Source organism: Gymnoscopelus braueri (assembly GCF_963280865.1).
Source record: "Gymnoscopelus braueri genome assembly, chromosome: 11".
In the NCBI taxonomy this organism is placed as follows: Eukaryota; Metazoa; Chordata; class Actinopteri; order Myctophiformes; family Myctophidae; genus Gymnoscopelus; species Gymnoscopelus braueri.
Genome location: NC_137613.1, coordinates 5146327 through 5165416, shown reverse-complemented (window position 1 = coordinate 5165416; position 19090 = coordinate 5146327). Strand labels below are relative to the sequence as shown.

General features: G+C 42.6%; 1 protein-coding gene across 5 annotated transcripts in view; it reads left to right on the top strand.

Annotated features, from left to right (window-relative positions):
- The first annotated feature begins 331 nt into the window (after positions 1-331).
- The window catches only part of anln (anillin, actin binding protein), a 33658-nt gene continuing 14899 nt past the window's right edge, over positions 332-19090 (top strand). For 2 of the 5 annotated variants that reach the window (XM_080441873.1, XM_080441875.1), the window contains exons 1-10: positions 332-479; positions 5561-5717; positions 7808-8248; positions 9964-10146; positions 10729-11189; positions 12567-13026; positions 13768-14003; positions 16082-16366; positions 16772-16895; positions 17761-18077. In XM_080441873.1, the coding sequence (XP_080297999.1) occupies positions 462-479; positions 5561-5717; positions 7808-8248; positions 9964-10146; positions 10729-11189; positions 12567-13026; positions 13768-14003; positions 16082-16366; positions 16772-16895; positions 17761-18077 (2682 nt within the window). In that variant the 5' untranslated portion in view covers positions 332-461. The remainder of the gene's footprint in view (positions 480-5560; positions 5718-7807; positions 8249-9963; positions 10147-10728; positions 11190-12566; positions 13027-13767; positions 14004-16081; positions 16367-16771; positions 16896-17760; positions 18078-19090) is intronic. The other 3 variants (XM_080441877.1, XM_080441876.1, XM_080441874.1) reach the window with 3 other exon arrangements.

Sequence of the window (19090 nt, the reverse complement as noted above, 5' to 3'; positions counted from 1 at the left end):
CCACTGTGTAGCTCATAAATCATTTATTTCCCCCCAAAACTAGACTCAATTCACATTTTTTTCGTTTTCCCCATCCGGCCTAGAGGAGCGGATACGGAAACAGTATTACCGGATACAGTAGGCGGGCTCTAACTCTATGCTATGACCTCATGGCGTGTCTTTCTGGCGGGTGATCGTCACTGATTGGCTCAAAGCGTACGTCTCTCATCCCGCCTTGACTCTGTGATTGGTTGTCCAGCGCTTCCTGTCGAACCGTCAAAGTCTGCGCATGCGCATTGCCAGTAACTGCCTCTCAGCGCTGAAATTCAAAATTTAAACGTTAGACAGAGAGTTGTGTTTGTGCGACGACAAGAAGGAAGAGAAGAGACTGAGGAGTTATTACTCTGTTATTAATACAGAAAACAACTACTAGAGTTGTTAGTTTAGATAGTATTAAGATAGGGCTTTGTCTGTGAACCACAATGGATCCTTTTACTGAGGTGAGTTTAACCGTTTTAACGCCATTTTAACACTTTCACCTGCTTATGCTAGTAGTAGTAGCACCGTGAGCTAACGTAACGTTAACCTGTTTTGTGTCAGTTAGTTATGAATACAACGGACACACTGTTGACAAAAAAAAGGGTCATTTGCATATTGTGTAACGCAGTGGTTCTCTAACTTTTTCATGTCAAGGACCCCCAAATTGACACTTATTAGCCCGCGGACCCCCATTTGAAAAGATATGCCAGGGACCCCCATAAGAGACGATTTGTATGGCTCTAGCAGTGATTTTTCAACCATTTTGATTTCAAGGACCCCCAGTTTGACATGCATTAGGCTGTGGACCCCCATTTAATGGCATCCCTGGGACCCCAATTCATATTGTAAAATCAATGTTAATTTAACTCTGAGAGTGTGAGTTACAGACCCATAAGGGTCCATTTGGTTCCTAACTATCCATCATTTAGCTGGGGACCCCCTGGAACCCCCTCAAGGACCCCTGGCGGTCCCCGGACCCCACTTTGAGAACCAATGGTGTAACGTTTATGTATCGTTTATAATGAAACCAGAATGTGTATTATTATTTATATTATTATTAATAATCACTGAATGTACCAGGACACGCCCTGAACCACATGTCTCTTTCATCTCATGTCCATTGTGTTGTTGTGGTTCAACTGTCAACACATTAATAATTCATTTCATATTTGAATAATAATGCTGCAGGCCAGCTGTCAATCACATGAGCGTTGCTAGGTAACCTGTGGGCTGTTTATCAGCATGCAGAGTAAAACACCCTCAGTGGATTTTATTTGATTTTATTTTGTAAATCCTTTACATTTTGTAAAGGATTTTACAGTGGTGTGGAAAAGCCACACTATGCATTGTGGCTCTCAGTACTGACCTGGTGATTGACAAGAATTACTAGTTTCACTTGTTTCACTCAAGTAAAAGTATCAATACCACCATGTAGAAATACTCTTTTACAAGTGAAAGTCCTGTATTCAAAATGTACTTAAAGTATCAAAAGTAAAAGTACTCATTATGCAGAAGGTCCCATTTTCAAATGTCAGATCTACAAGCTCACAACGCGTCGTGAGCTTGTAGATCTGCTATGTTCAAATAGCCTAAGTATATATAGGGCTCAAGTGGTAAATGTATGTGTTGTAATAAATCTACAAAGTGCAACATTTTCCTCCGAGATGTAGTGGAGTAGAAGTAAAAGTATTTCAGTAAAGTAAAAAAGACTTCAAATTTGTACTTAAGTACAGTACTTGAGTAAATGTACTTTAATAACTTTACACCATTTGTGAAAAGCAACAATACTGACCTATCGATCGAGTCTTTGTATGAGTTAGCTATCACTATAATTCTAAGGTCCCATAGCCTGGGCTGATGGATTCCAAAATACATTTAATTGCACAACTAATATCTATAGAATCAAGTAGAATTCAAGACATTTTGAGTGATGTTTGTCTGGTCTAGTTCTATTAATTTGCGTTAGGCCACAGAGTCAGACCCATTATATTTGATTTAACTGGGACCTCAATCTACTCACTTCAAAATCCTCTTGTGTTAATTTAACTCTTGACAGTTATAGACCCTTAAGCAAGCATCCATTCGGAGTTACCCCTGGGGGTCCCCAGACCCGATGTTGAGAGAGAACCAGTGTTGTAAACTAACTTCCCAGCAGCATTTGGCTGTTAACCGTTCATTTCTAATTTAGGAAACAGTGCGTCAGTCAGTCCGCCCTGGATGTTGTCCAGCATAATAAGATAACCTACATGTTAAGACAACTGACCGTGTGAGAGGCCAGCCGTGATGCATTTGGGGAGGGATGCAAATTAAAAGAGATCATTTAGTTGCTGTTGAGTGGAAAGGAAACCTCATAAATCCAAAACCATTCCTTTAAAAAAATATATATTTTTAAAACATTTTAAAATAGTGAAAATAGCCGATCTACAAGCTCACAACACGTCGCGATGCGACGTGTTGTGAGCTTGTAGATCTGCTATTTTCATTACTTTTGTGTGACTCTTCTTGTATGACGAAGCAGGGCATTCATTTATGAAAATGCATTTTTTTTAAAATAGTTTGGAGATATACAAGGTTTCTTAGCTGACAGCAACAATTTGTTTCTCCTTTTTTAATTTGCATCCATGCTGTATGGAGTAACTATCCTAATAATGAGTTTTGAATGTATTTTATAATTATATTTTTTTTGGGGGGGGGGGGGGGGTGAGAGGCCAGTGTAACTGTATGTACTGTTATGGAGAGGTTTTTGCCGGGCCGCCTCCCTGAACCAATAGAATTCCAGAGTTCAAATCCAGGAACCACAAACGGCAGCAGTGTGTGTGTGTGTGGTGTGCTGTGTGTCTCATTCCTTAGGAATGGCTGTTCATTTAAACACTCAGTCGGTCATGTTTTCCACAAGTTGCCTGGAGGAATTCTACGAGCTGCTAACGGTGCAGCAGGAATGTGTTTGGTCTTGTTAGGGACAGAACTAACAGGGCAGTAAATCACATCTCATGACACGTAGACTTCAGAGGCAGAGGAGGAGGAGAAGAAGGAAGGATTTCACAGAGAGAAGACAAGATGGAACAAACAGATGTCTGTTATCTGTGTTGTAGAGCAGGGGTCTTCAACAGGGGGTCCGGGAACCCTAGGGGGGTCTTCAGAGTTACTACAGGGGTACCGCCAAATCTAATGAAATTTAAAGGACCTCTAGTTTGATATGCATTAGGCTATGGACCCCCTTCGGCACCATTTTTTTAAAATCACTGGGACCGCAATCTGTGCTGTAAAATCTTCAGTGTCATTTAACTATTTGAGAGTGCACAAATGTAAAGGGTCCATTATTTGGTTACAGTTGTACATTCTCAGTTACAGACCTGTAAGGGTCCATTTGGTTACATTTGAACACTCTCAGAGTTACAGACCGTAAGGGTCCATTTGGTTCCATTTGTACACTGTCAGAGTTACAGACCTGTAAGGGTCCATTTGGTTCCATGTGTACACTCTCAGAGTTACAGACCTGTAAGGGTCCATTTGGTTACATTTGTACACTGTCAGAGTTACAGACCTGTAAGGGTCCATTTGGTTCCATGTGTACACACTCAGAGTTACAGACCCGTAAGGGTCCATTTGGTTACATGTGTACACTGTCAGAGTTACAGACCCGTAAGGGTCCATTTGGTTACATGTGTACACTGTCAGAGTTACAGACCCATAAGGGTCCATTTTACAGACCCGTAAGGGTTCATTTGGTATAAGTACAGTAGTACATACTACAGTACATACTTTGCCGCTGTCTTCATGTTATGCCTTTCTGCTCTCCTGCCGTTGCCAGTTATATTATTGGTTGAACTCCAGTCAGGCAGTTCGTTGGAGGAGATGGAAAAGAAAGGACCTTATTTGGACCTGATTTCAGGACTAGTTGAAACATGACATAATCAGATAAGACTGCAGTGTAGAATGACAATGTAGGCACTAGACATTTATACAGTGTGAATTAACAAGTGTGAGATCAGAGTAAACACATCAACTCTAGTCAATAAACAACAAGGTAAATAGTCAAAATAAATAGAGTGCAGAGAGAACAGTGTAGTGCCTTTAAAGAAACCAGGAGGTAAACACTCCAACATAGCATCTGTGTAAACAACATTCTAAAAGGTTGTGGTCAAGAAAAAACAACAGTAACAAAAACATGATGACCACGGGCTGAGTGACCAAGATATAAATGCATAGTAAACTAGCATCTATTGAAAACAAGTGACAAGAAGGGATACAAGTTATGAAGTTCATGTTTTATTTCTATTTTTTTACCAAAAGAAAGCCGTTTTGCCTGTTTGCAGCATACTATATAATTAAGTTAAACTAGTGAACTGTCTGCAAGACAATTGCACAAGAGTGTGGCATGTGCAGGAGTCCTTGAATCTCCAAAAATGCAATGACATTTCTAAGATAATTCTTATTTAAAAAAAAAAATCAACATACTCTATGTGGAGTGGACAACACAGAATTAATGACCATTTTAAATAATTGTATCTGCAGGCCTAAGACTGCCAGATTCTGGGGGGAATATTGGCCAAAAATAGCCGATCTACAAGGCTATTTTTGGCCAACAGATTTGGCGGTGTGTTGACTGACAAAACCAGTCCAAGTACAAAGACAACTCAAGTCCAGTTAAATAAGTCTAGAGCAGGGGTCTTCAACAGGGGGTCCGGGACCCTTAGGGGTGTCCTCAGAGTTACTACAGGAGGGGCACCAAATCTTTTTGTGGTATAATGTATCTATATGATTATTAGGCTTACCACTTGAACCCTAGCATCCCTTTTCTGAGGAGAACTTAAGCCAAAAATAGCAGATCTACAAGCTCACAACGCCTCGCAGCGCGAGGCGTTGTGAGCTTGTAGATCTGCTATTTTTGGCTAAGAGGTTTAGGTGTAGAGGAGAAAAAAGAGCAGACCAAGTTTTTAAAAAAAAAGTTTAATATACAATATAGAGGGGGTCCCTGCTTCATCTCTCTCTCAGCTAGGGGGTCCCTGCTTCATCTCTCTCTCAGCTAGGGGGTCCCTGCTTCATCTCTCTCTCAGCTAGGGGGTCCTTGGCCTGAAAAACGTTGAAGACCCCTGGTCTAGAGGGTTTCAGTGGTTAAAACTGTACTTGAACTAGAATAAACATACTATAGCCTTAGAAGCCTTCAATAGTCAAATAAGTGTCTGATGCAGAAAGATGACTATGTATATTGTTTATAACTATGTATATTGTTTATAACTATGTATATTGTTTATAACTATGTATATTGTCTGTCGGGTGGAAAGTCCTCATAATGTCCAAAATTGTTACATTTCAGGATTCAAATTCTAAAATAGCAGATCTGCAAGCTCAACGGGGTGCGAAGTTTTGATGCTTTTGTGTGACGCTGTAGTATGATCGAGTAGGGGGCGTTAATTTAACGAAAAAAACACACAAGTTAGAATACGGAGATAAAGAGGTTTCTGCCCGACAACAACGTGATGACTGGTCACCACTCCCTGTTTATAATGAGACTCTTCTTCTTCTTCTTCTTCCATTGTAGAAACTGTTGGAGAGAACCCGCGCCCGCAGGGAGAACCTGCAGAAGAAGATGGCCTCCAGACCCACTGCAGGAGCATCATCCAGCAACAACAACAAACGGGCCAGAGAGCCTCTGGCTGACACCAACAGTGTGCTGAGTGACACACACGTCGTTACAGGTACTTACTACTTTATATTACACTTCCATCCAGTCTCCTACCATGCACTGCTCCCTCTGTCAGCTCAGACCAGTGTTGATTTTGACAGCAAATTTTGATGTAGTTTTAGTCATAGTCTTTTGAATAAAATTCCATTTAGTTTTAGTCATATTTTAGTCATCTGAAATGTTTTAGTTTTTGTCTAGTTTTAGTCGACTACCATATATAAGATTTTAGTCTACTAAATCTGCAGTTGATTTAGTCGACTAAAATGTATTTTGGTGGTGCCTTGATGGCGTCGTGATGGCTGATTTTACACTTGGTTTCATGGTGAAAAATAGCAGATCTACAAGCTCACAACGCGTCGCGCTGCGACGCGTTGTGAGCTTGTAGATCGGCTATTTTCAGAGCGCAACACCTGACCGCAACCAAACATAAAATGTCTTTTAGTGCCACTGGATCTCTTCTCCACTAGTCCCTCACAAACATTTTAGTCTAGTTTTTATTTGTTGATGAAATTGTCAATATATTTAGTCTCAGTTTTAGTCATCGTAGCTTAGTTTTTATCTAGTTTTCGTCAGTGAAAAAAGGTAGTCAGTCTGTGAACATTTTTGTCATATAGTTTAAGTTTTAGTTGACGAAATCAACACTGGCTCAGAGTGTACAATATTTACAGCATTTCATATCACACACCTTATGCAAAGTCCTGTAACGTTCACCAGGCACCAGCAAAACCACAGCCAGCGAATCAACATGGAAATGATCGAATGATTGTTTTTAAATAGTCGATTGGTTGGATTAAAGGGCAAGACCACTTGCCATGATGTTACTCCAAAGGTGGACAAGAACTCAAACATAATTGCTCCATTGATTAGAAATAGATAATTCTAAATGTGCTCCTCATTGACTTGCATTGTACTATGAAACGGCTCTCAAAATCACTCTTTAAGCACGTAAACGAAAGCAAACAAAGTTGATTCAGACAATATGGAATATCACCAAACCCAGCACTGTTTTTTTTAATATAAAAATGTTAACTTCCTGTTAATTTTACTATTTGAAGATCTGGATCCACGGATCCAGTCCGGGTTTTCTTCATAATAAAAATGGCAAAAATCAACAGGAAGTTTTTTTTTTATATGCCCTAATCCTGCATGCACATAAAATGTTCTGTGCAGGAAGCAACTGACATATTCCCTTGTATTTAATGAAGTCATCCAATCCACTGGCAGAGCACAACGCTTGTTACATAACAGTGCGGTGAAAGAGTTGTGACAACTTTTAGCCAGATCATATTGCAAACATTACCCAGCAATGAATTGCATCACAGTAGCCAATCAAAGTTTCTGTTATAATTAAAAGGCAACAGATCAAACCGCTCAACAACAACAACAGAACACAGACTCGTCTGTTGTCTTTCAGCCCCAATCCTACTGTAGACAATGAACAATGGAAACACAATGGAAATGGTGTTATTCTTTTTAGCATAACCTTTGACCTGTACTACCTGTGCCTCGTTTTTAACCCATTAAGACCTGAGGCCGATTCTACAAATGTCTTTCTAAATCCTAACAGTTTTTCTGAAAAACGTATGTTGCTATAATGTCACTGATGTCAAGGACCCCCCAAAATTATATGTATTTGCCTGCGAAAAATATGTTGTTCCAGCCCCCCCCCCCAAGATTTTACAAATGTTAAAAAATATATATATTCAAAGATTTGCACAAAGTTTCAAGATTTTTCATAAAATAGCAGATCTACAAGCTACAAGCACTCGGTGCCGTGCTATGAGCTTGTATATCTGCTATTTATTTAAAGTATTTTTGAAGTATAAAATAATTGTTTAAGTGGTTACACAGATGTGTTCCCGGTAGTGATGCGCGGGTCAGGTTTTTTTCATTACCCGCGATAGTTGCGTCGTAATCTATTACCCGTCCGCCCGCCCCGCGGGACCTGCGGGCAACGGGTCGGCCCACGCATCACTTAGTTCCCGGTCTTAATAAAGTATTCAATCTATTAAAAACCTCACAAAGTGAATGAATTCCTGTCCTCCCTAGACTTCCCCCTAAAAACATGGTTTATCTGTTTCCTCTCTCATGTCTTCCTCACAGCTCCACAGCCGTCCTCCAAGCCCTCTCCGTCCAAGCGCAGCCGTTCGGGGGAGATCACGGCTCCTCCTCAGGTCGGCGAGGAGAACCGAGAGCCGTCGGTCCCTGCCGCTACGCTGCCGGACCCCCGCACGGACAGGAAGCCCCCGCTGGGACCGGCCAGCGTGCGCTCCTCCTCCCTGGAGAAGAAGAATGTGATGATGCGGCCCGTCGTCCAGGCTCCTCCTGTTCAGCCAGAGCCTGAGAGGATGGTGGAGCGCTCTGCCCCAGAACCTCAACGCAGTGAGCGTTCTGCCCCAGAGCCCCAGCGTAGTGAGCGCTCTGCTGCCCCAGAACCTCAACGCAGTGAGCGTTCTGCCCCAGAGCCCCAGCGTAGTGAGCGCTCTGCTGCCCCAGAGCCTCAACGCAGTGAGCGTTCTGCCCCAGAGCCTCAACGGAGTGAAGGTTATTATAGTTCTTCAAGTTTTCATTATATAAGTTAAAACTGTGGGTTTGCTTGATGGGCTTTTGAAAAAGGCTTAGTTTTAGTTAACCACAAGATCATGGGTTCGATCCCGGGCACCGGCAACTCCTGTATGAGTAGCACGTGCGCTAAACTTCCGTACTGGGAGCTGATGGTAGGTGTTTGTGCCCCCCCCCCCCCCACCTCAGCAATGCATCTCCCAGGGATCTAGTGCATTGTGAAATGGGGATAGACACCCGAAAAGGTCAGATAAAGATGTATTCACAGCAAAACTGTTACGTTTTATTTCAGTTAACTTTTTTTGTTAGTTTACTTTATTAGTCAGACATTTAAACAAACAACACGAGGTACAGTCAGACATTTGGCAGGGTCCCCACGGTCATGAAATTCCTGGAAATATTTTGAAATTGAAAAAAAAATAATCCAGTACTGGAAAAGTTTGGGAATTGATCAAAGGTCCTGGAATTTATCAAGGGTCCTGGAAAAATATTTGGCTATGCATTGTTTTTGGCTATTGATTTTGTTAATACAAAACATTTTCATAAACATGTATAACATTACACGAAATATGTAACATAAGTAGTTTTTCGCCGAACGGGCTGTGTGATGGCATATATTATTTAAATAAAATAAGTCATACGGATGCCATAATGAGTCTTCCAGTGAGCTATGCCCTGATTTTGCACGAAATGTTGAATGAAATTGTACTATTCTATATTCTATGCTTTATTTTTGCTACACTGCCTATCTTTGGGCATTCTACATAGGAGTAAGAGACACATTATTGCGCTGAATGATTGTTATATAGGCCTGGAAATTGGGCTAAATATTCTGGAAAAGTTTTGGAAAAGTTTTGGAAATTCATTGCTAAAAATGTGTGGGGACCCTGATTTGGGCTAAAAGGATAACACAAAAAAAGGCCTGGGCACTTGTTTCCATTGTGGTCCTACGTATTCAATTCATCAACATAGCATAACATAGCACAACATTACAAAAGGGAAAAATATGTCGGCAGTGAATATCACCTCATTTCTATATGGGAACATTGAGTTAACCTCCCCTTGTGGTCTCCTGATAGAGGGATGTTCAGGCCTCTTTTGAAAGAAGCCAGTGATCCACATTGAATAATGGATGGTGTCGGGGCATTCCACATTATGGTGGCAGACAGTGGTGGAAAAAGTACTCAAATTCTTTACTTAAGTAAAAGTACCAATACTGCAATATAAAAATACTCTGTTACAAGTAAAAGTCCAGAATTAAAAACTTACTTGAGTAAAAGTACAAAAGTATTGGCATCAAAATGTACTTAAAGTACCAAAAGTAAAAGTACTAAATATTTGAAAATAGCCGATCTACAAGCTCACAACGCGTCGCGAGCTTGTAGATCTGCTATTTTCAAATAGCCTATGTATAAAATAGGGCTAAAGTGGTTAATGTATGTTTCATTATATCATAGTGTATATCTGAAAAGTAACTAGTAACTAAAGTTTTCAAATAATTGTAGTGGAGTAAAAGTACAATATTTGCCTCTGAGATGTAGTGGAGTAGAAGTAAAAGTATTGGAAATTGGAAATACTCAAGTAAAGTACAAATACCTCAAAATTGTACTTAAGTACAGTACTTAAGTAAATGTACTTAGTTACTTTCCACCACTGCTGGTACCCATGTAATAATGTTGATGTGTTCTCTGCCCCAGAGCCCCAGCGGGCCGAGCGCCCCGCCCCGGAGCCCGAGGCTCACGCGACGACGGTCCCCGCCGCCGCCGCCAGAACACAGGTGCAGCTGGAAGCCCCGCCCCCGGCTACCGGCGGCGGCGGCGGCGGCATGAAGTCCCGCCTCCAGAGACTGGCCGACAAGCGGCATTGTTGGGACGGCAACGGTACGGAGTGGTGCGGTTATTATCATGGGGGTTTTCAACGGGGTCTCTCCGGGACCCCCAGGGGGTCCTCAAAGTCACCACGTTGCCCCCACCCTGAATGAAAGAAGCAGCCTCTGCACACAACCAACACTGAGCAAAAATATGATTTTTAAACAAACATAAAGACATCACATGGAGACAAACCATCGTCACTTAAAAGAAAAACCTGTAGAATGCTATTTCTTGCTAGTCTCGGTCATTTTAAGATTTCTTTGGCTATTCAAAAATAGCAGATCTACAAGCTCATAGCGCGGCACTTTTTTTTTTATCGTGATTTTTTTTGCAAATCTTTCAACATATATATATTTTGAACATTTTTAACTCACATCTTTGCTTCTGGGGGTTCCTGGAACAAAATATTGAGAGATAGGGGTTTGTGGCCAAATCCATGTCATTTTGGGGGTCCTTGACATGAAAAAGTTTGAGAACCACTGATATTGTAGCAACATAAGTTGCTTGAAAAAACGTTTTTTTATAAGACATGTGTAGAATTGGCTTAATGGGTTAAACAACAACAAGCTAATTTTAAAATCTTTCATCTAGGTGACGACGCTGACGACCTCCCAGACGGCCCCCCGCCGTCCCCTCTGAAGAGACAGGAGGAGGCCTGTCCCCCCCCGGCCGTCCCCTCCTCCTCCTCCTCATCATCATCCTCCTCATCAGGCTCCGCCCCGGTGGGGCGCCGAGGCAGACTGGCCAACCTGGCCGCCACCATCGGGTCGTGGGAGGATGACCTGAGCCACCCCTCAGCCACTCAGCGCCAGGACAATGAACAAGAGAAGCCTGGCACGGCCTGGGCCGCCAAGATGGCTGCCAGGGACGCTGCTGCTGCTGCTGCTGCTGCTAAGCAGCCTGCAGCCACCAAGCAGCCTGCAGCCACCAAACAGCCTGCAGCCACCAAACAACAGCCTGCTGCTCCAGCTGCTGCTCCAGCCGCTCAGCGTGTGCTGGCCAGCCAACCGGCCTCCAGCAGCAACAAGACACCGGCCACCAGCTCCAATCAGGTAATGTTTTTTTTACCAAAGCTGAATTAAACTTGTTATATGTTTGTTTGTTTACAAAGAGCTAATGACATGCCTACACACAGTGGTGGAGAAAGTATTCACATTTTAAGTAAAAGTGTCAATACTGCAATGAGCTTGTAGATCGGCTATTTTCTAATGGCCGAAATGCATATAGGCCTGAAGTGGTTAATGTATGTTTTGTAATGATAAGCAAAATCCATAAAGTAACTAGTAACTAAAGTTTTCAAATAATTGTAGTGGAGTAAAAGGACAATATTTGCCTCTGAGATGTAGTGGAGTAGAAGTTTTGAGAATTGGAAAAAGTAAAAATACCTAAACATTTTATTTAAGTACAATACTTAAGTAAATGTCACACATCACTGTTTGGGGTTAGACATGATCATAGAGAAAAATGATAGAGTCCGCACGCACACTCGTATCGGAGCATATGAGTGTACGGGTTTCTCCTTGTTTTCTTATATCACATATAAACTATTTAATAACAAGTCAAATGTGAAGGAGAATGCCCTCCCCACCCCCCCAAAAAAGAGAAAGAAAATGAAGAAAAGAAACGTGCTGGCTTGTGTTCTCCAGTAAAGAATTTACAGTAAAATTGGGGTAAACACCCAAGTAGAAGTACACTAAATATATACACACATCTATTACAACAACAACAAAAAATATCACACATACAGTAAAGAAAATATTATGCATTACAAAAACTATCTACAACAAAAGCCATATTCATAACAGGCTAGACTTCTTAGGAGAATATTGATTTGACTCAGCTTTATTCTTAAAGGTGCTGTAGTCTTAAGTGATATTTCTTCATTCACTTTCGTTGAAGTTAAAGCTTTATATTCTTCTACATTAACCCATTGATACCTGGAACGCATCTGTGTCACTTTAGATTTCTTTAGGCTATTCAAAAATAGCAGATATACAAGCTCATAGCGCGGCACCGAGTGCCGCGCTATGAACTTGTAGATCTGCTATTTTTGAAAAATCGAGGGAAATATATATATATTTTTTTTTCCAATTTTTTTTTAGGATTTAGAAGACATTTCTAGAATCTTCTCAGGTCTTAAAGCGTTAATCATTGCTGTAGTGTGTTCAGTAACCGGGTTCTCCCTGTCTCTCCAGCTCTTTAGTAAACAGGACATATATTTTCATGTGGGTTACCATTTTCATCCAAATCAGGAGAGGATAACCATTTATTGTGTTCCAAGTTTGTCTTGTTTATCCTGTATCTTCTGAGATCTCTCTCCTGGTGTCTCCTGGGTTATCATCAGAATGTAGAACTATTTAACACTTACTGTAACGAGAGAAGAAGAAAAATACATGCACTTTATTTACTCGTCTCATTTCCCCTCCGAGCAGCCCATCGCCAACTCTCCCGTCAAGGCCAGCAGAGTAGTCCTGCCCAGCGCTCAGCAGGCTACCGTCCCCTCCGGGGTCCAGGGACCCGTAGCTCACACAGGGAGGGGACAAGCCAGTCCCCAGAAGGCCTCCAACCAGGGGCCCTCCTACCCATCCAGTCCCCAGAAGGCCTCTAACCAGGGCGTTTCCTACCCGTCCAGTCCCCAGAAGGCCTCTAACCAGGGCGTTTCCTACCCGGCCAGTCCCCAGAAAGCCGTCCCTTCCTCCGCGCCGCCGGTGGTGATCTCCCAAAGCCCCCGGAAGGACAGGGGTCTTGACTTCACCTTCTCCGGCTCCAAGAAACCAGAGCTGGGTGCCAAGCCCTTGACCGCCGCTGGCCCTGCTGGTCCTTCTGCCCCACAGAGCAGAGACCACCCTGCTACCCCCCTGCAGCACAAAGCCACCCCCGGACCCACGGGTGAGAGACGCCACACTCGGCCTGTCACCAGTTGTCAGAAATGACTGACAATAATAATCAAACTAAAATAATGTACTATGGCCAAAACTGTGATAATGATGGAGTATGACATTTCTGTTGATTTCATCCAGCTGTTTTCTTAAGGACCTGGAACTGTGTAATTTTTTGATTTGAGCTAAAAAGCATTATTTTACACTTTGGGCTATTCAAAAATAGCAGATATACAAGCTCATAGCGCGGCACCGAGTGCCGCGCTACGAGCTTGTAGATCTGCTATTTTTGAAAATTCGTGAAAATGTGTGCAAATCTTTGAATATGTATATTTTTAACTATTTTTTTTGCTTCTGGGGGTCCCTGGAACAAAATATTTTGATGGGGGTCCGCGGCCAAATACATATCATTCTGGGGGTCCTTGACATGAAAAAGATTGAGCACCACTGATATAGAAACAAACGTTTTTCAGAAAACTGTTGAGATTTAGGAGACGTGTAGAATCGGCTTCAGGTCTCAATGGGTTACAACTGCAAAATAATCTCGATTTAGCTCAAAATAATTGCAATCAGGCGCCTCTGTGCACACCATGGATCATCTGCTCTGTATCTTATGATGATTGTTATTTTAATGTATACTTTTCTAAGCGAAGATGCACTATTGTATTGGGACCAGTACGCACTAAAATCTCCAATATCTTTTTTTTTATTATTATTATTATTTTGACCCTGGCTGTGTGTTTATTCTCAGGAGTCAAGTCCTTCGTGGAGCGCTTTGGAGAGCGCTGTCAGGAGCGCTCCAATCACAGCTCTCCTGCCGCCGCCGCCGCCGCCACGGCCGCTGGCTCCGCCCAGGCCTCCAGGACCCCCGCTGGGACCCCCCTCTCCTCCTCCGTGTCCCCCAGCACCAGGCTGGTCCAGGACAGGCTGCGAGCGGCCCAGGGTGCCAGCACCGCCACCGCGGACCTCACCCAGAGGCAGAAACTGGTGGGTTTTTCATTACAGAGACTTAAATGATCACTGTGTTGCGTTGCTGTGTTTACATGCCGTGCCAGGTCGGCGTTGAATGTCTGTTTTTGAGTGATCTATAGAGCACCGAAGTCTGACGTAATTTACACATCCTACCTGGTTTGCGGTTTTCCACCCCCGTTCTGAATCCCCATAGACGTCTTTAAAATCGCGTCAAATAAGAACTGTGTTCCAAAAAAAAACAAATGATCCCGGCGGTTTGACTCTTATGGATATGAAGCATCAACTGACGGTGAGAAAACGATAATGTTACTTTATCGACGAATTAGTTAAATTTTCACCAGAAACAGACTGTATAAGTGACTGACTATCATAAACGATACAGAACCTCCTCCCTGACAATATCGCAGAGACAGTTTGTTTATTTTTGGACCACAATTCCTAATATTCTAAGATGACCCAATGTTATTCTCCATAGAGATATGACTTTACGACCCAGGGGATGAACGAGTGACGTCAGGACTACTGTACTCTATGGTGTTATCTTTATGGATTCAGGAAATTTGAAACATCTATACAAAGTAAACTGCCTGATAACCAACCTGTTTAATCCATTAAGATGGGGAACGCATCTGTATCATTAAGATTTCTTTGGCTATTCAAAAATAGCAGCTCTACAAGCTCATAGTGTCAGGCACTGGGTGCCACGCTATGAGCCATTTAACTCAAATCCTTGCTTCTGGGGGGTCCCTGGAACAACATGTTTTTAGATGGGGGTCCGCGGCCAAATACATATCATTTTGGGGGGTCCTTGACATGAAAAAAGTTTGAGAACCACTGATTATAGCAAAAAACTGTTAGGATTTACAAGACATTTGCAGAATCCCCAGAAGCAAAGATTTGAGCAATTTTCTTTTCTAAATGCAAAGATTTGCACACATGCACACATCACGATTTTTTTTTAAAAACTGCAGATCTACAAGCTCATAGCGCGGCACTCGAGCTTGTAGATCTGCTATTTTTGAAAAGCTGAAGAAATCAAAAAATTACACAATATGCGTTCCTGGTCTTAGAATGGATAATAAATGGATTGTCAAATCCAAAGACATAAGAGCTCTGGTTCGTTGTTTTTTATGATGCACCCGTCAGACTCAAGTTGACCTGGTTGACCCCTCAGTGACTATCAGTAAAGTCACTACAGGGCTCTAGCAGCCGCCCTTTAGATCAGGGCTCTTCAACGTTTTCAGGCCAAGGACCCCCTAAGCTGAGAGAGGGATGAAGCAGGGACCCCCTACTCTATATTGTATAAAACACATTTTATATATAATTTTTTATAACGTTTTTTTTTTACTTAGTCTGCTACCTATAGCCTCTTTGCCAAAAATAGCCGATCTACAAGCTCTCAACGCCTCGCAGCGCGAGGCGTTGAGAGCTTGTAGATCTGCTATTTTCGGCTAATGTTCCCCTCAGAAAAGGAATTCTAGGGTTCAAGTGGTTAATGTAAAAAAAACTAAATCCTATCACACAAAGATTTGGCGGACCCCCTATAGTAGCTCTGAGGAAGACCCCCTAGGGGTCCCGGACCCCCTGTTGAAGACCCCTAGCTTTAGATGTTCTAAAAATCACTGTAAACCTTATTGCTTTAAAGGATCTACACCATGAATTAAAAAAATATATTCAATATTTAATATCATATCGTATATACCTGCAATACCACATTGTCCTGTTTGGCACGGGGCGCTATTGAGACAGTTTGTATGCATGTTATCTCCTGGTTCTGTGTGGAAAAAGTAAAACAAAAGAAAAGCATGTAAAAAGGAAAAAAAATCAGTTTGGTCTGTTTTGAGACCAATTTACAGAAAACCCCAGATATGCTGTGAAAGCCTAAGTGTTGAAACTGGGGTGTTTTTTGGGATAGAAGAGAGGTAGGGGAGACCAAAAACACACAAAAAAGAAGGAAAAGTACAAATTCATGGTGTAGTCCCTTTAATACGTCTACTGCTGTCTCCACTGTGATTTCTGCCTTGTGTTTTCAAACCAATCACCATCATATTTGTTTTATTTACCATTAAAAAAAACCCTCTTCTTTGTCACAGGAGCGTGAGTCTGAGCTGGCTCAGATCCGCAGTCGCTTCCAGAAGGGAAGCGGCAACATGTGGAAGAACAAGGAGGATGAAACGGAAGCAACAGCACCCAAGAAGCACCCAGAGGAGACCCCAGCAGCACCCAAGAAGCACCCAGAGGAGACCCCAGCAGCACCCAAGAAGCACCCAGAGGAGACCCCAGCAGCACCCAAGAAGCACCCAGAGGAGACCCCAGCAGCACCCAAGAAGCACCCAGAGGAGACCCCAGCAGCACCCAAGAAAACCCCACAGATCAAGGTAGAGAGTCTCCTTCCGGAACCGCTGCCTACCGGTCCACTGGTCATCAAATGATTGTCTTAGGAATGTGACAAAAACTAAAAAATATCCATGAATTTAAGTCTCCATGGGGTGACTAATCCATAGAAAATAATTCATTTGGGGGGGGGGAAGTAATATGCCTTTAATATAGCATGTTGTTTAGAAAGATTATGCTAGTTGTATTGTTCACCTGGTGCCATAGTGTCTCTGAGAGGCATTACACTGTTCTGTCTGCTTTTATGTGACTATTTATTTACCTTGTTAGTGTGTTGACGAGTGTTTACTGTTTACTGTGCTTATTCCCATCTCACACTTGGTAAGTCCCTCTGGATGAGAGTGTCTGCTACATGGCTTGAATTGTAACAACAAAGTGTTTGTTTCCAGGTGGTGGAGCTGGTCTCGAGTGATACGGACCGCTCTGTGTCTGTGGATGATGATTTCAGTTCCACCAGCAACCTGACCTGTGCAACAGAACCCTTCAGTACCGCCAGCAACTACTCTTCTGCAGGTACTATAACCAAGCCCCCCAGAGTTGCTGAGAAACATTGAAGCTGCCACCCCAGTGGCCAAAGCTGGAACTGCAGGCGGGGAGAAATACATGCACGCGCAAAACATACTGAGAGATATTTATATTTATACATATAAATATGTAAACATATTATACATACATACATATGCATTTACATATAAATATGCATCTCAAGTGTATTTTAATAAATATCTCGCGTTCAATCCTTGACACACGGGCTGCCGTATAACGCAAAAAGGACACTAGTGCGCATGCTCATAACTCTATGGGGGGTCAAAAACGACTCAATAATTCTACTTCCGGCAGGTTTCCGGGTGCTTCAAAACGCCACTGAGCACATTCATGAAATGATAGCTGGGGGCGGGGCAATCCGCCCTCTAGTTATATTATACCTCTATGACTATAACCTATTTAAAGCTGCAATAGCCAATTTTCTGTCCACTAGAGGGCAGCACGCACTAACATCATAGTTTAGCTGTGTGTGTATGATTAATCTCTGTCCATAACTGAAGTCCTAGATTTTACAGAAGTTCACCTACTGTCCGGTTAATTTCCCCATGGCATCGTTTGATTGTTTCGGCTGCAGGTTGAACCTGAAAACGCATAGGACACTTTCACACGTGTTTTCTCGTGAATTTTTTAGGCGACGTTTAGACGTCGATTCGTTTACTAGTTATTTATTAGTTTTATTCATTTATTTATACTCGGTGCCGCGCTACGAGCTTGTAGATCTGCTATTTTTGAACAGCCAAAGTGTAAAATAATGCTTTTTTTTTTAGCTCATATCAAAAAGTGACACAGATGCGTCCCAGGTCTTAATGGGTTAATAATGTACATTTTCCAGGACATCTATTGGTGGTCTCTCCTCCGGCCGCCACCTCCAGCCCCCTGAGGAGACTGGACCTCCTGGTGGAGGAGGAGGAGGAGAAGAAGAAGCCCTCCTCCTCCTCCTTCTCCTGCTCCTCCTCGGAGGTGGAGATGAGCGTGGACCAGTCCATCAACTCGGCGGTCATCAACGGCCTGTTTGAGGGCGTCTACGACGAAGAGGAGGACGACGAGGAGGAGGAGGAGGACGCTCTGAACATCTCCTCCATGTCTCTGCTGGCTCCGCTGGAGGAGACGGTGGCCGCCGTGGTGAGGAGCCCCGAGAGGAGGCTCATGGTACGGTTACCCAGCTGTGGGATAGTGATGATGTGTCGTTCATGATCGATTCGTTCAAAAGAACTAGTTAATTTGCCATGAACGAGCTCGTTCACTTTCTGAAACTGTTACGTTCACGCGCGACGTGAAAAAAAAAACGCTCCCGCGATGGTGTTTTTACACACGTTATAAAACATACATTAACCACTTTAGCCCTATTTTATACCTACTAGGCTATTTGAAAATAGCAGATCTACAAGCTCACAACGAGCTTGTAGATCGGCTATTTTCAAATATGTTAGTACTTTTTACTTTGGGTTCTTTAAGTATATTTTGATGCCAATACTTAAACGTGAACGAATCATTTGAACGAGTCATTGCCGTGAACGAAATCGTTCGTTCACTGAAATGAACATTTTTTTCTCACCACTACAGCTGGAGCTCATTAACCCAGTAAGAACCGGGAACGCATCTCTGTGTCACTTTAAGATTTCTTTGGCTATTAAAAAAAATAGCAGATATAAATGGTAAATGGTGCATTTATATAGCGCTTTTATCCAAAGCGCTTTACATAGATTGTGCATTACATTCACCCATTCACACACACATTCACACACCGATGGAGGAGGAAACCATGCAAGGCACCAACCTGCTCATCAGGAGCAATTAGGGGTTCAGCGTCTTGCTCAAGGACACTTCGATAGTAACTGTGGGGGAGCCCGGGATCGAACTGGGAACCTCACGGTTCACCATCCGGCCACTCTACCCCTGAGCCACTGCCGCCCCCATATACAAGCTCGTAGCGCGTGTGCCGCGCTATGAGCTTGTAGATCTGCTATTTTTGAAAATAAATCGTGAAAATGTGTGCAAATATTTGAAAATATAATTTTGAACTCAAATCTTTGCTTCTGGGTTACAAAATATTTTGAAATGGGGGTCCGTGGCCAAATACATTTTGGGGGGTCCTTGACATGAAAAATGTTGAGAACCACTGATCTAGAAACGGGTTAGTTGCTGGTTAGAAACTGTTATGA